At 40.5% G+C, this 16793-nt stretch overlaps 1 protein-coding gene across 2 annotated transcripts; it reads right to left on the reverse strand.

Annotated features, from left to right (window-relative positions):
* Positions 1-9649: 9649 nt before the first annotated feature.
* Positions 9650-15626, reverse strand: CDKN2C (cyclin dependent kinase inhibitor 2C). Of its 2 annotated transcripts, XM_065913424.1 has the most exons (3): positions 14438-15626; positions 13844-13983; positions 9650-10404 (listed from the first exon to the last, which is right to left on the reverse strand). In XM_065913424.1, the coding sequence occupies exons 2-3, from the start codon at positions 13970-13972 to the stop codon at positions 10027-10029; spliced, it is 507 nt and encodes a 168-aa protein (XP_065769496.1). In that variant the 5' UTR covers positions 13973-13983; positions 14438-15626; the 3' UTR covers positions 9650-10026. The 2 variants fall into 2 exon arrangements, with proteins under 2 accessions (XP_065769496.1, XP_065769497.1); XM_065913425.1 differs by lacking the exon at positions 14438-15626 and having other exon boundaries at positions 13844-14408.
* Positions 15627-16793: the final 1167 nt, after the last annotated feature.

The following is a 16793-nucleotide window of genomic DNA, read 5'->3' on the forward strand; positions in this document are numbered from 1 at the left end:
GGATCCCATTATCTAATGATTTTGAAACTCCTAGGCATTTCTATTCCCATTTGAATCAGAATATCACAGTCACTTTTTCTAAAATAATGTCTTTCATTTATACCTTTCAAAATACCTACTTACACATGTTTTTTATATATTCTGTCCATGCAGTTTCTTTCCATTGTTCACCCAATGTTTGTTAGATGTAGATACCTCCAGAGCGTACATGCTAGAAGAAATCAATTATTTTGAAGTGGCTTTCCCCTTTTCTTCTCAATAAGGGAAATTTTCCACTGTAGGATATTTGAATCAGTATCATAAGTCTAATAAGATGGTGTAAGCTCTACCAGGTACTACCATGGACTTGCTTATATTTGCTTGCTTTCTAGTTGTTATATGTATGCCACATGTAAACTTTATTCACCCAAATAGTTTTTTAAGTTCCTTGGGGTCAAGAATGGGTTTTCTGTTCCTTTGTATTCCCTATAATAATAGCTCCCGTTAGTAAAGTCTTGCTGAGTCCCAGGAAATTTACACAAATTTCATTTACAGTAACACAACAAATTAGTTTTTATTACCCCCATTTTGCAGATGTAGAAAGCTTTGGATATAATTGGTCTCAAAGCTATAAACCTATTAAGTGACTATAATGATGGATCCTTAATATGTGATTGTTGAGTTGACTGATTTATTTCCCTGAAAGATCTTTTCATCTGGCTATAATGAAGTAACAAAAGACATGGGTTCATATCCTTATGCTATAAATTACAAGCCTGTAACATGGGCAGGTTATTCAACATCATTAAATCTGAGTTTGTGGATTTGTAAAAATGGGAGAATAAAGCTCAATCCATGAAGGGGCTATGAATATTAAATTAGGTTATACAGAGACTAAATAATGGATATTGACTTATTAACATGCTTGATTTTGTGTTTTCTTCTCTCTTCTTTTACTAAAATGTACATTGAATTAATATATTTATAAATTAAGAAGTACCAAAAAGAAGAGACAATTATTAGAGCTTCTCCTGCTTTCTTTGTGTACACAATTTAACAGGACGAAGACAAATTTCAGTATATTTAGTACTTTTTATATGCTAACATGTTCATAGCTATATTAAAATAGTTTCAGAAAATCCTCTCAGGTCAATTACCATCACACTTCCTATACAGAGACTCACTTGCTTTTTTAGCATGGTCATATCCCTTTTTCTAAATATTTAGAATTTATTTCCAACAATATTGGGTAAGAAATCAGTAATGTTTTAATCTAATGGAAAAGGATTCAAATAATTTTTTTCCTGTCATTCCTTTTTCCCAAATTAATGGAAGATTTTCAGGTGAGACAATATTTCTGTTGATTTCATATCATTGTTGTTTTTTAACTTGAATCTTTTGTCTGAATTTTATGTTTTGATCTGATTTCTCTTTAATCTGTTCTGTTGCTAAATAAGGAGAAACCTTGCAATGTCTGTACAGAGTTCCATTGTTTAAATTCGACATATTTAAACTCAAAATGATGATATTAAAATATTACCTTACTATAGAAATATTAAATAAACCTTACATTGATCCTAAATATAATCTATTTGTTCATAGAAGATGAAATCTGCTACTGAAGATTCCCAGACCTTTATCTTGATAATTTGAGGCAGAACATTTTCCTTAGAAAACACTGATCTTTACAGTTCTTTTATATGGCTAAGCCTCAGACTTTATGTGCTGATTTTAGGGTATGGTACATGATCTTTTAATAGGATCTGATGAACTAAAAGGTACTTTGAATGACTTTTCTGAGAAAAATTTAAAAATTAGAATATCAAAAATTAGTATGTGCACTATATTTTATAGATATTACCCATATGTTTGAAGAACTATACATTTAAAATTTTTTAGATATAATAAATAAGCCTTTTTATAGAAATGAGAGCAATCATTTACCTTCAGCTGATGTTATTATATACAGTTCTCTTTTATATTAATATTACATTGATACTTCCCTATGACATTTGTGATGTCCCTATGGATGCAAAAAACATATATATATATTCCTTCTTTTAACTGTCTTTGTATAAAGTTATTTGCTTTTTCATCAGGTACATGGTGTATTTAAAAACTGTAGGAAATTTATACTACCTCAGAGCCATTTTGATTACTCTTAAGCAAATTAGCCAGCATTCAGTCAGTTCTGTACTCTCTCCCATGCGGCCCTACTCGGGCTGCACATTAAACAGCTCCTCAGCCTAGTCCAGATGTCCAACTGTATCCATTCACCCTTTCAGATTGGTGTTAAACTTGCTATTTTTGGACAGAATATGTATATGTTGTATTTAAGTAAAACATATATGTAATTTTTAAATATGACCAAATATAATAAGTGGTTACTTTCCAGCTGTGTTTTAAAAAACACTATCTAAGTGAAATAGTAGAAAACTTCACTGGAAACTGTAAAATTATCCATACAAGTACATTAATTTGTTTATTTCCCATGGTGGTGTAATGGGAAAAAATTGTTTTTTGGTCTTTGCCCCACTTTTGAATTATTGGGCAAATGTCTTTACTGGTCTTGCTTTGTCCTTGCTTTTGGATTATTTAGCAAATTGCCCATCATGTAATTGATATTAAGCTAATTCAGAGGCATGGCTATCCAAAACACTTGAAACGTCCATTCTTCCTCTTATCTTTACCACAATTCTGTTTCTAATATTTCAAATTTGATTACATTAATTGTGGATGTTAAGTGGCTTTCATATATATTTGCTTCATGATAAGAATTTGAAACAATAAACTAGACAGAACTAAGATCTGCATCAGTGTGTGTATTCAGTTCCAAGGTTTTAATTTATATATTTCCCAGATCATTAGTGAAAAGACTCTCATGTATATCTAAAACATTATCAGCTTATATTCCTGAAGCAAATCATAATTTATCATCTTAAAAAACAGCAATAGGAAGTGAATTTGAAGTATTTGTTCAAAATAGCTATTTACTCAGTATTGAACATTAGTAAGAAATATCTAAAGATATACACACATACATAAAAATGCTCATATATAACAGGACTACAAAGTATTATTTGGATTACCTGCATAACCAAATATATGCTTATAGATAAACATAGAACTTTGGTCCATCTGCCAAGTGTAAAATTTAATTATAAAATAATAATCACTACAATTAAAGTATATAATTTACCAGTAGGAGTAATTTATTTAAAAACAGAAAACACTGCCTTGGATTTGATATCATAGTCCTTTCTTCATATTTTCCAAGTATCAACATTCTAACTTTTCACTAGTTAAAACAATTAGCCTTGTCTTACTGTGGCAAATTAAAATATATTAAATTATTTAGCAAAGACCAGAAACTAAATTTAATATTTTCAAGATCTTGATTCTAAAATTATAACTTTAACATATGTCAAAATTTGAATGTATTTTAAGATTCCAACTAATTTATATTCAAAACATAAATATACACTTGCTACAACCTAATGCCCATTTTTTTCACTTAACTTTATTTTAAATAAAATACAGACAGTGTTTTTTCACTCATAGGCCTATGATAAATTTTAATTAATGGAAATAATTACTTTTTAGCATCACAAAACAGGGTTTTTAAAATTGAAGTCATGTTTGTGAATAGAGAAGTAGATGACTGAGGCAGCAGGAATAAAGGAGAACTGGAAACCTTTTTCTACATGCTATTTTTGTTCATCACCTATGATGTAGAGACAAAAAAGTAAGAGAAGTTGGAAAAAAGAGAAAGAAAGAAATATGGGGACAACCAAAAACATAGGTGATGGTGTAGTTAAGTTTTTTTTTTAAACTAATGTATTTTAATTATTTCTTATGTAACATAGAAAAAGATATTCCGGACTTCAACCCCTTTTATATATCAGAGGAGTATTACATAATAGTCTTTCACAGTTAAAAATCATACCACAATCCACACTATCACTTACTTGAATTTGAGATAGGTAATACTGACCTATTAATCAACATCAAATGCTGCTTAACTTAATAATGTGATCCCATTTATTCTTTTGATATATGAGATTTTAAAAATTTCATCTTTCATCATCACAGTGTAATAACTGATTTACAAATTAATTATTCTAGGCCTTTCAAATGTTAACGTTCATCCACATCTGTTCTGAACTTGGACAAAAGAAGAAAAGCACATTTCTTTTTAAATGCGTATATAAGTCTAGCATGAAGTTCATGAATTAACAGAATGGGCATCAGAATGCTGCTACATCATTAAGGACAGCCACTTCTTAGTAAAAATATCTGAGGAAGAAAACTTTGGAACAAGAACAATTTGGGCCCAAATGGCTTTTACAATAGTTCCAAAATATAAAAGAAGATACTGTTACATTAGCAATAGTACAGAATAGCCAAATTATAGAATAATCATTCTTAAAGCATAGTAAGTTATTTTTTACTTTAGGAAATTATGTCTCTAAGGCATACATTTTAAACCCAGAACAGACTTCTTTACCAGCAAGTTGTACAAACTGTACACTTAGAAGAAACAAGGGAGTGAATTGTACTTTAGTATAGTTGTGATAATTTAGTTGCATTTCTAAATTAAACTTTTAACATTAAAGATGTCAGTTTTGCTTTATATGTCAACTTTCACTCTGCTTATAACTAATCTGAAAAACTAAGGCATATAACTAAAATAAAATTAGATAGCATGATACTGCTTTATATGGTCAAGATAAAGTATCAGGTTTTTTCCTAAGTAACTACTGTACTTATGAAATATAAAGGAGAGCAGAAGCTCCCATCTCCAAACATTTTAATGTAGTTTTTTTAAGCTTTTCACCTATCAATTCCAGAAACTGTCCCATTATTTTAATGTTTAAAGGCAATTAATATCACTTTAATTATATCAATTGAATGCATCTGAGGTCCTGGTAAATTATTTTTTCTTTCACAGTATAGATTATATGTAGGATTTCTTCTTAGTGCTCAAAGAAATGACGGGTAGTTTGGATAAGGATTGGTGGTTTTTTTACTTCCTCCCCCAAAGAGCTGATGTTTTTGGCTGACTGTGTTTTTTTTGGGGGGGGGGGGGAGGGGAGAGAAAAAGTCTGTAAGTAGAATTATTGAATAGGCCTACACTGAAAATCTTCCTTGACCAATGGTGACTGGGAGAGAGGAGAGATGAGGTCAAACACTCTTAGTATAACAGTATCTGTGTAGTTTTAGAAAATGTACAAAGTCCTCCAGCACCCCCGTCCCTCTCCTCCTGTGTGCTGGTACCTCTGGACCGTCCAGAAGCCATTTTAGAACTTAGGAAGGAGACCCACTTGTGCTTTGCAGGTGCTGTGGTGGCGAGGATAAGCTCTGCTCCTTTGCGGGGTGTGTTACCATGCTGTTACTGAATGTCTCTGAGGATTACAGACAGCACAGAAAATTCCAAACCCACATCCTAACACCTGAAGCTCGCACAATGTTTCTATAGCAGATGGCAAAACATTTCACCGGAAACTTGATTTACCAAGTGCATATCCAGATCTGGAGAGTTTTTAATCTTTTCAGGCACCGCTGAAGATCCATACTGGATTTTCGGCTCTATTCCGGGTTGAAAAAACAAGACCATTTCTAGGTGTTCTGCGCACCCCAGCCCCACCCAAAGTCCCGACGGGCCTGCAATTCTCAGTGTTTCAAGCTGAGGGTCTTTCCGAATGAATGTGCATTTTCAGCCCCGGACGTCTAATAATTTGTGGGGGTAAAGGCAACACCATAGGACTTTTCGGACAGCCGAGAGGGTGAGAAGCCGGAGAGGCAATTGCCTCCTCGCAGTTGGACGTGAGGCTCGGAGCCCGGCTGTCCTCAGCTGTCACGGGGGGAGGGGGGAGGGAGTGCTGGCATTGGCTTTGGGCATGGAGTTGCTCCAGCCGCCGCGCCCGGTCCCGCCGCCAGCTCACCTCTGCGGAGAGCTAGACGCTCACCGGCCCGCTCGCCCCCGCTCCCAAGTCGCCCTCCGGCCCCAGTCCTCAGGCAGAGGTCGCCGGAACCATCCAGAGGGATGGCCGCCGCCTCCTCAGGGACCGCTGCCTGAGGGCCAGGGCCGGGGAACCCTGGCCGCCCTGGCAGCCCGTAGCACCCGGGGCGCTGCGGCGGCTGCAGTGAGGCACCGGGGCCCGCTCCCCCTCCCCGCCCCCGCTCCCGCCTCCTGCCTGCCGCGCCGTGCGCCCGCTTGCCCCAGCCGGCTGGCGCAGCAGCGCACACACTCACTCCGAGGGCGCCTCCAAGGTTACCCGCGGGGTGGGGGCTGGGGCAGTCTCCGGCCACTGGCCTCCTCCGCTGCCTTCCTATCGCCGCGGCCCTTCAGCCGCTCCAGGGCGACCGGGTTCCAAACCCCAAAGCAGAAGAGACTCCAAAGTCCGGGGAGGGAAGTCTCGAGCTGGGAGCAGACGAGCGTCCGGGCGGGGGGCGGCCTTAGTTGGCTCTGGGTGCTGGGAGAGTCGGGTCAGGCGAGGTCGCGGCGAGAGGGGGCTGTGGCTCCGGCGGCCGCGCTCCGGGCCGCGCTGGCTGGGCCGGGGGCAGCGCGCAGGGGCTGCAGGCAGCACCGAGGCGTCCAAGGCGCCCCGGGCCCGCTGGGGGGCAGAGACAAGCGGGCGGCCAAACCTGCCGAGGAAACTAACTAAATAAAAGGAGACTGTTATTTAAGGCGCGGAAATTTGAAATATTTGGACAGGAAGAGAAAAGAAAAGAAACCTTAGCGAGGGAGGGGAAAAAAAAAAAAGCACAACGCGAGCTAACGGTTTTGAAACTCCCCCACCCCCACCCCGGGCTTTTCTGCGCGCCCTGAGGGAGCTCTGGGCTCCAGCTTCCTCACTAGGGAGCCGGGAGCTGCGGTTGGAGTCTGGAGAATTTCGAAGGAACAGAAAGGATGACTCTGCAGCCCCTCCATAGAGGACTTGGGTTGACGACGAGCAGAGGCTTTTTACCCCGGGTCTTAGGCTGGAAGCTTGTCTCCAGCCTCTCATTAGGTCCCTACGTGAATCTGACTTTTTGAAATTGTGGTGTAAAATCAGAGCAGTCTCCATAGACCAAGACACGGACTCCCCCCCCCCCCCCCCCCGCCAACCCCCCAGCCTAACCCCCCTTTTTGATGAAGGTCGCTTAGGGCAGCCGGGAAGGCTGTGAGTGCGACCCTTTCTCGCTCCAGCACTGTGCTCTTTCAGCACTTCGGGACGATTACTTCTTCCCCCGGCAAAAGCCGAAAGCACCTTTTTGGGAACTGAGATTTCGAAACCAGTCCGGGGCTACGGATTCCACAACGTTTGTTTGACCCACATTATCAGGGACATTTACAATATTACTAATTGAAATGCTTTCCTGGGACAGAAATATTTTATCCATTTATTAGTCACCCAGCCTGGTGTGTGTTTGTAGGAGCTCATCACACTGTTAGGAGATGCGTATTGTTTATCAGAGAACAATTGATTTACCACCAAAAAATGATAAAATGCAGTTTGCTTGGTGGCTTGGAGACCAGAACGTGGACTGAGGTCCTTTTGGTGTTCTCCCCCACCCTCCCCGCAACCCCTCTCCGGCCCTGCTTTGCCCCAGGTGTAAGCCGGGGGTTCAATTTACTGAGCAAAGTCTAAGCCTGAGTTTCCCGACGTGGATGCGGGCTCAGAGAATAACTGAGTTTGAGAAACGCATCTCTGCCTACTGCCGGGCCACTCTTTCTGTGTCTTCGTCCCCTGAGGCCCTGGTCACTCCATTGATTAGCACTTGCCTCTCTACTCTGCATCTGAAAAAGCTCAGATCCTTTCCGGTCTCAGCTGGCTGTAAATTAAACCCCGTTAAACTCTGCAGTACCGTTTCTTCCATCCTATACATTTCGGTATATTTGTCTTACTGAATATTGTCGAGGTTTTTAAGAGATTGAATAATGGCTTTTCATATTTCCTAGAGAGGACCACACAACTCATTTCTAAAATACTTAGATTAGCAAAGCTACTTCCTGCGAAGAACCAAAGAAATGTGGCGATGTTTTAATGTCTAGGTAAGTTTTAGGCTGATGAAGAGAGATAGAGCTCCTTCTCCTCACTTCGTGCCCCAACCATCTGAGACTAAAGCAAGCGCAAAAGTACCTCTCTTCAATTAACATCCTATATTCAAAATAGCTAAAGAGCGATTTTAATGCTTATGCTTGGTGGATACTGAAAAGTCCATTAAATCGACTTTAAGAAACCTTTATCTTTACAGTTGCAACTTGTAAGAAGTATTACTTTTATTTTTAGTAATAGTCTTGTGTTTAGAAAGCATTCAGCTTACTCAAGCAGTGTATTTTGTATATTGATTCTAGTTTTAAAATCCAAAATACACCTTTTTCTTTCAAAATCACCTCAATTTCTACTTTTTTCTAAACTTTAAAATAAGTGTTTTACAATTAATTTCATGTTGTTGTAAAAAATAAATTTATTCAGTAACTTGTGGTCTGAGATGGCAGAAGTTGAAGTCTTGTTGCACTTGACATAGGGAAGCTGAACTTAAAATGCCAAATGAAAAGGATTTTTTCTTGCATATTCTTTTATATTACTATGCAAAATAAATTATCGAAAACTACTTGTCTGCAACCTTCCAATCCTTGTTAGGGCAAACATCAGAACCATGTCCTTCAATAAACCTTCAAGTATTTTGTTCTTTTTGGAGTGAGGGCAGGGAGCTTATGAAACAGGAGGAGGGACCTTTTACATAAAACATTTTTGTTCATGTGGGAGATGATGAATAAAGTATTTATAAATTTGTAAGAGGTAACTGCATTGAAATCCTTTAGTGAAATCTTTAAAATAACAGTAAGTAGTAGATATTGGAAAATTCTCTTGGAAATTTTTCATTCACAAATTTTTTTAGCTAAATGTATTATGAAGAGTTTTATATGCCTTTACTAAAAAGTCTTGAGGGAATCAAGTACTATGTGTAGGAGTGGCCTATTTATTTACTGTAAAAGTTTCTATATTTATTATACCATAGCCCCTAAATAAGTAATGACACATATGTAATATATGTATGTTCTTGCTAAGCTTTTTATCACCTCAATATTGGTATTTGCAGTGCATTTTAATACTTAAACATTTTATCATTTTACACTTCTCCTATTTCAGGGAGAAAAAGTCATTGTTACACTTAGCATACTTATGGTATACTTTTGGGAAATATACAATTTAACCAATTGTTTCATTTTGTGATTTTAAAAAAGTCAGCAAATGGGAAGCACTTTTTAATGGCAATTTCTTTTTGAAGTGGCTTTTAGGGCTAACATATATTTGATTCCAGATCGTTATTTCTGAAACCTGTTTTTCAACGATTTAACTTTACTTTGAGAAAAAAATGAAGATCAAATATTAGGATAAATTTACACTGAAGTAATTTTCAGGTTTGATTTCCAAAAAAATGTTGTTCTTACTCTATTTTAAAGCAGACATAGTAGCCATTAAGTAAAATCTTTGCTGGGAGGCATGAGGAGAGAAAGAAAAGCACTTAACTGGATCATCAATAGAATATGTCTAGTTTTTCAGTTGGTCTACTTTTTCTAATGTCAAGACTTAAAACACCACGATCTTTCAGTTTAGTTCTCATTAGCAAGAGGCATGTCATGTGCGGATTATAAGAGGAGTGGGAATCACAGAAAACATTGTCCTGTTTTGAAAATGTGTTTTAATCAGGCAAAAGAAGCATCAGGACAAACCATTTTAAAAACAAAGTCTCCAAGTTGGGTATTGAGACTGGCAAAGGGAGAGGCAAGGAGAAAAGTCAGGGAAAGATAAAATATTCAGAAGAAAGTCAAAGCTTTTGCAATTACATGTTAGAACTCAGGGTTTTGCAGGTGAAAGAGATGTTGCTTAAATATATTCATAAAGCTATAGTAAGATTTCCACTTAGCAGTTTCAGAGGCTTTAACTAGCTGCTTAAAATATGACAAAACAGAATTTTAACAAATGATATTAAAATAGGACAGCCAATCAATTAACTGACAAAACAGAAGGCAGTGTGGGAGAGCCCTCCCCACATTCATTGCAGATTCGCAGCTCCCTCCGCCCGGTTTCCCTCCATCAGGCTAACGACCTCGTTTCTCCGGTAGAGCCTGGCCAAGTCGCAGGCGGTGTCCCCCTGATGGTTCCGATGCCCCACTTTGCAGGCCGTGTGCTTCACAAGGAACTCCACCACGGGGAGGTGGCCTTCTTTGGCAGCCAAGTGCAAGGGCAGGTTCCCTTCATTATCCTCGATGTTAACATCAGCTTGAAACTCCAGCAAAGTCTGTAAAGTGTCCAGGAAACCTGCTCTGGCCGCATCGTGAATGACAGCGAAACCAGTTCGGTCTTTCAAATCGGGATTAGCACCTCTAAGTAGTAGTCTCCTGGCAATCTCCGGATTTCCAAGTTTCATAACCTAGAAAAGGAGAAAAAACGGTAGAATCCTTCAAGCGCTCCTACTACAAGACTATTTTAGAATATCCATCTTTCTATTTATGTAACTTTTTTTGGTGAAGGAGTGCTTTGGGAAGACCCATGTGATGGAGTTTGAAGGGTTCAGTTGCCGCAAATGAGTACTACTAGGTAAAAGTAGAAGAAAACTTCTAAAAATTGAGCTTCTATGATGGAATATCTTGAACAAGGCCCAAAGTAGGATATATTGATTAATAAAAATAGAATGAGTGCGATTTGTACAAAATTCACTGACAACTCAGCTCTCTGTCTCCCACAAAGAGTTGTGTCATTTCATGAATTTATTAAAATAAAAGAAATAGAACTTGAGATTTAAGTAAGTCTTCTGTTTGGTTGGTCATGCTCATAAAATGTGCCTGGGATATTGATTCTGTAAAATTAAATATGGGTAAAATTTTTCTAAATAGCTAAAAAGGAGAATGAGCTTCTTTAAATCCTCAAAGAAATGTTTCCACACACCAGATTCCATCTAGTCTGATTTTACTAGTGTAAAAATGATCTCTTAAAAATCCAAACCTGGTATTTTCTTAAATTATTAATTTTCACAAGTTTTTCCCAAACAGATAAGCCCCAAGTTTCTAAGTAATTTTTAAATGTTATTTTTTCTTTGCAATTATTTCATGTGGGTTACTAGGTGTATTTAGTGCTTAGAATCCTCCACTTGAAAATTTAAAACGTTATTGAATATTGAAGTGGTTTTTTTTTTTAAAAAAGCAACTGTGTTTTTTACATTGCCAATGATACTGATTTATCTAAAACATAACATATTCATGATATGCCTTGTATTAGATAGGAAAAGACTGTATGGCAACTGTTCTTAAAAGGAATGGAACAGTTATTTTACTATTTTACTTACTGTCTCCTAAAAAGTTGTAGCTAGCTTCCTAATTTTCAATTGAGCAAAAGAAGAGAAAGTAAGATATTTAACGTATATTTTGGGACATAGAAAGCTTTGTCTGTGGTTTCAGCCCATTTGTTAATCAACTGGTGATCTCATCTTATTTCCTTTTGCAGTTATTATCAGGCATTTAGGAATAGTTATTTGTAAAGTGCCAATATTTTAAAAGCCAGAATTTGATATTAAAATTTGCTATCAACATACAACTAATTTACATGACAAAGACTTATGTACTGGTGTTTGAATATATTTCACTCTAATAAGAGGTCTCTATTAGGCTCTCATAAAGTATTTTGTACAGCAGCATGAAATTATACAGTACATATAATCTAGTTGTGAAAAAATATAGTCTCATTAATATGCAAGGAAATTTCAGCATTTTAATTGTTTTATTTCTAGGTATATTCATAATAACCTAAATTTATAGTAAATAGATTGCATAGTAGACACTCAAATGTTTGTGAAATTAAATACATCCTGGAAAAACATACGAAGCTGATCTATCTCTTTAGAATGTTTGCTTTAAAAATCACAAATTAAGTAACATAAAATATATTTAGAATGAATAATATTTTATAAATTCAAACTATATAGATGGCCAAGATGTTAAGCTTCCCTGTTGATAAAACTCTGCTGACTTTTAGCCCTTCCTTTGGGACAGTGGTTAAAAATGATACATAATTTATTTTTCAAGAACTTAGATGAAATACATTTTTTGGTTATTAAAAATGAACACAATCTAATTTTTACACAATTGCCTCTAAATATTTAGTTACATTTAAGGACTTGAACTGGGAAAAATAGGAGACAGACACCTTGGATCTTTGTAAAGCAAATGTACGATTAGGGCCTTTAACATGATCCTGATTGAGAGGCTAACACTAGGAAGAGGGAAAAACCTTTTGTAATTGAGGTAAATAAACATTACTGTAAGAGAAATTTTGCCATATTCCACAGAAAATAATAGCAATGCTGGAAACTGTTTTGAAAGAAAGTTCTTTCTTGAGTTATGATACAACTTCAGAGTCAGGATTATACATACTGAAAACAAGCTTTGAGACTCCTGTTTGTGTGTGTTTCATTATATGTACTAGGACTAAGCCACAATAAGTGGGTGTTAATATCTTGATAAGTATGTTTAATATAAACAAGACTGCAGAGTTGTATTAAAAATGTTTGTCAAAACTTTTGTTTTGCAGTATTAATCTCCTAGTCTTCCTGCTCGTCACAAGTCCTGCAAGATCCTATTCTTACAGGGTTAAGTGGCTCATTCTTTGTGAGATTTATATAATATTTTGAATGTTCAATAGGAAAAATTTCAATATATTAAATTTGTGACATTGCTATCATCACAATACCTGTTAAAAACTACGAGGTGAAAAAAGAAAAAAAATCCTTTCCCCACGTAATATACCTGAAATAACAAGATAAATAATTTAGTGTCTATCTATAAGCTTCCTTAATACTGAAATTTTTGCAAAGTCAGTATATTCTGATTTAAAATATACAGGGTGTATGGACTTCGTCTGTTAGTAGTACATCTACTGTCACTTAAATTTCTAATTCTTGCAATTAAAAACAAAGCACTCTAAAAACCCTCTCCCCAGTGGATTTTCAAAAACAGCTTTAAGTGTTGCATTTCAAACACGAACTGCTCATAAGAATATCATCAGAACTCAGATAAAGCAACTGTTTCAGACTACTTTGCCATTTTTCTGTTTCTAAGCCTTTCAACCAAGTTACATGATAATGTTCAGAGGAAGAAAAAAGTTATCAGGTACAATACTTGGCAGCTGGACATGTTTCATTTGTTGCCTGTAAATCTAATTACTAAAAATTAGAACATACCACGGTAAGACCGCAGAGACAAAAACACTATAAACTGAGCTCTGATTAGAAAATTCAACTTTTTATTCCTCCTCAATCCCGAATGGGTGGACGGTATTATATTAACTGTGAAATGTACATCCTGTGCCCGTGCCCAGGCCACCCATTCCAAACGAGGAAAGGTCGTTTGTCAAACCCTGAAGCATTTGAAGGAAAAATACCCTCGCCAGTAGTCAAGAAAATTAACGTTAAAGTCAATTATTGGAGCAAAGTACGGAAACCACTAATAGCAGTGTATTTACTTCAAATAATAATCATAATAACGTGTTTACAGAACTGTCTAAAAAAAAAAAAAAACCAAAAAACTCGGCGCTGCTACGACTGGTACACAATCCCCACAGTCACAAAAACATTCCAAAAATTAAGACCAAACCTGGAACCCACTTGATATAGAGGATGTTACTGGATTTGACGAGTTTGTTCAAAGTACGTCATTTTGGGGAGTTGGATCCACTTAAAGATATAAAATATGGCAACCAACTAGTTTTAAAAACAGTGAAATTTAGTACCCCTGAAAGCTTGAAAGCTATTATTCTAGAAACCCGGGTCACGTAGGCAACGTTGTTGACCTGTTTCCCCCACCTCTCTGGATACCAACCTGCAGCGCAGTCCTTCCAAATCCATTTTGTGCATTGACGTTTACATTATTTTGCAACAAACTAGTGAGTTGCTCTAGGTCCCCCCTGGCAGCCGCGGACGCCAACTCGTTCCCCCAAGGCTCGGCCATTCTTTAGGGTCCTGACGATCGGGAAAAGATGAATTAGTTGTTTTTCTTTTTCCCCTTTCCTTCGCTCCTAACCAGGCTGCATGATGGCATCGGAGACTGACAGAAGGACTGGGATGGTTAATCTGGAGTAGAGCTTGGTAGTAAATACTAGTAAGATCTGCCTGCCAAAAGCCCGCCCCTCGATTCACACGTGATTATTCAGCAAAACTGAGCCATTGGAGAGGGGCTCCGCTCCTCGCTTTTTAGCTTAACCCCTATGAAGAATTCTGGTGATTAAACTGAGAGATAGACAGACACACATATATTCCTGGTAAATTACTCTGGACGTAAAATGTAGGCAGAGCAGGCACGTACCTACACTACAGATCTCCGGGAGGAATGTATGCGGAGATTTAAGGGACTAGGTTAGGGCAGAAAATACCGTGGAAAAAGAGGCATTGAGGGGAAGAAAAGGTATTAACCCACCCTCGTTCACAGTAGTGACTTGAGCCGCGCGAGCCAGTACCGCAGGGGCAGGTCCTCGGAGGGGCTCGGTCTCCATCCGTCTCGCCGAAGGGGTAGTTTGAGTCCTCCGCTGCAGGGAGAGCGCCTCGGTGGCTGGATGCTGATGTGCTCCGGGGGTTAAAGATGATCGCCAAAATCAGACGAGAGTAGCAGTTCCGTGGCCCCCAAGTTACAGGTCGTAACGACTCCTCCGTGGACTTCGATTGTCCGGATGAGTCTTAATCCGCGTCCAGGCCGAGCTGCGGGCTAACCCCGCGCGGGAGGGCTCCGGAGCCCGCCCGCCGGGCTACCGCAGCCCTGCCGAGCCTGAGAGGCCGTGGGAGCCAGGCTCGGCGCGCGTCTCCGGAGACGGCCGGGCGCGCGGCGGGCCCCCGGCAAGCCGGTCATGCCGGCCCCACCGGGTCCTGGGACGCCCAGCAGCGTGAGGAAGGGGGAGAGAGATGCGGGAAGTGTCTATGGAGCCCCGGCTGCTGAGGCAGCGCGCTGCAGCATCGCGGCTGCACGGGGCAGCCCACCGGTAACTTCCCGCCTACAACCGAGCCAGTTCAGACTTCCTAATGTAGAAGCTCATTGAGCGACCGCCGCTTCTTTTCCTTCCTTTCCCGGTTTTCTGAGGGCTCCAGAGGTCGGGAGGGTCCTAGGAAGTCTCAGGCCAAGCCCCGAGTATTGCGAGTCGCCACAATTCCAGGGCGCAGCCAGTTCCGCCCTCGGCGAGAGCTCAACGGCTTCGGCGCCCTGTGCCACTTCGCCAACCTCTCGCAGTCCCCTGGCCTGTGCCCCCAGCCTGTGCCGCCGATAGGGCAGCGGCCGCCAGCCAGCTGTGCCCAGGAGCCTAGCCGGGTAGCGCCGCTTCCTCCCGAGCCGCAGCGCTCCCAGTGACAGTTTCTTTTGTAGCTGTCCCCCCCAAATCACTGGTCTCTGCTGCCTTCACCCCTACAGACACTTGTGCGTCGTGCCCCTTTCTGGTCTTTTCCTTCCCTCTCTCGCTTCTTTTTTCGCTCAAACAATTGCTGCTTCTGTTGCCGCTGCAGAGACGGTGCCGGTTTCTTCTCCCTTTTTTCCGACCTCATCAGCTTTTTTTGAAAAGAAAAAAATTGAGCGCTTTTTGAGTTGAAAAACCCGCCCCCATTTTAACGGCAGAGTTTTAAGGAGGCTCGGCGGAGTTGCAGCACCGCGGGAGCGGGAAGGCCGGGCGCCGCCCACGCCCCGCCCTCCGCCCTGGTGGCGCTCGAGCTCTCAGCCCGCTTCGCCCCGCCCCCCGCCCCGCGCCCTTTCTCCCGCCTGCCGGCTCTGGGCTTCCCTCGCTGTCTCCTGCGCTGGCTCCCACCCGCCAGCCCAGCGGCCAGGCCGGGGCTGGAGCGGCTTTCGGCCCGGCGAAGCCGGGTTTGGCCTCCTTTGGCTGGCGGGCGGAATGGAGGCTGCGACGTGAAACCCCGAGCTGTCCTGAGGCCGGCGGGGGTGGAGGTGGGGGAAAGAGGCTTGTTAATTAAGGGTGCGGAGAGCCGCAGGGCCTCGGAGGCTCGGCGGCGCTGACTGTTGGAAGGCAGAGAGGAGGCTGGCGCGGAGCTAGTCTTTCCCCGGCCTTGGCGGGGCAGGCCGCCCGCCTCAGCGCTCCCCGGCCAGGCTCTCGAAGTTCGGGAGGCCAGGCCTACTGCTGCCGCTGCCACCTCCGCGGCGCGCTCTGTGCAGACTCGGCCTTCTTTTCTCAGTCCAGCGCTTCGGCCTCGCACCTGCCAGATCAACGCCCAGGGCCGCGGTGGGCCGAGGTGGCCGCGGGGATGGAGGGAGAGACCTGACTGACAGCAAAAAACTGTGCTCAGAAAAAGCAAAAGTCTTTTCTAGACTGATTGTAACGAAAACTAAAGGCATGGTGTAGGTAAGAAATCACGACGAACTCTGAAGCCTTAATGTTCCAGAGACTTGAAACGGAAATTTCCATTTCTTTGGGGAAAGGGAGAAAAGCAATTAACTTTAAAGGAAAAAAAAATTTTTTTTTAAGTAGGTCTTGGGAAGTGTTTTCTAACAAGGCCATTTGTTTTTGTCAAAGTTCTCTCTGACTACTTTCCATGGGACTTGTTTGGGGTGGGGGAGGGGTGTCTAAATGTAAAAGAACAGTGTCTTCCCTAATGTTTATTTCAGTCGTCCGAGGCACCACGTCTCTGTACTTTTACTTCCTTTTTTAGCTGTGTAAGATTAATTACTGCTTTCTATACTTTTTGCTCTTAAAAATATCCAACACGGTTGCATGATGCACCTAGTGGGCAAAATGAAACCAAACAAAAAGTGACAGGTGGTCTAATTTTTACCGGCCTCTAGC

Source organism: Muntiacus reevesi, chromosome 1 (assembly GCF_963930625.1).
Source record: "Muntiacus reevesi chromosome 1, mMunRee1.1, whole genome shotgun sequence".
Lineage (NCBI taxonomy): Eukaryota > Metazoa > Chordata > Mammalia > Artiodactyla > Cervidae > Muntiacus > Muntiacus reevesi.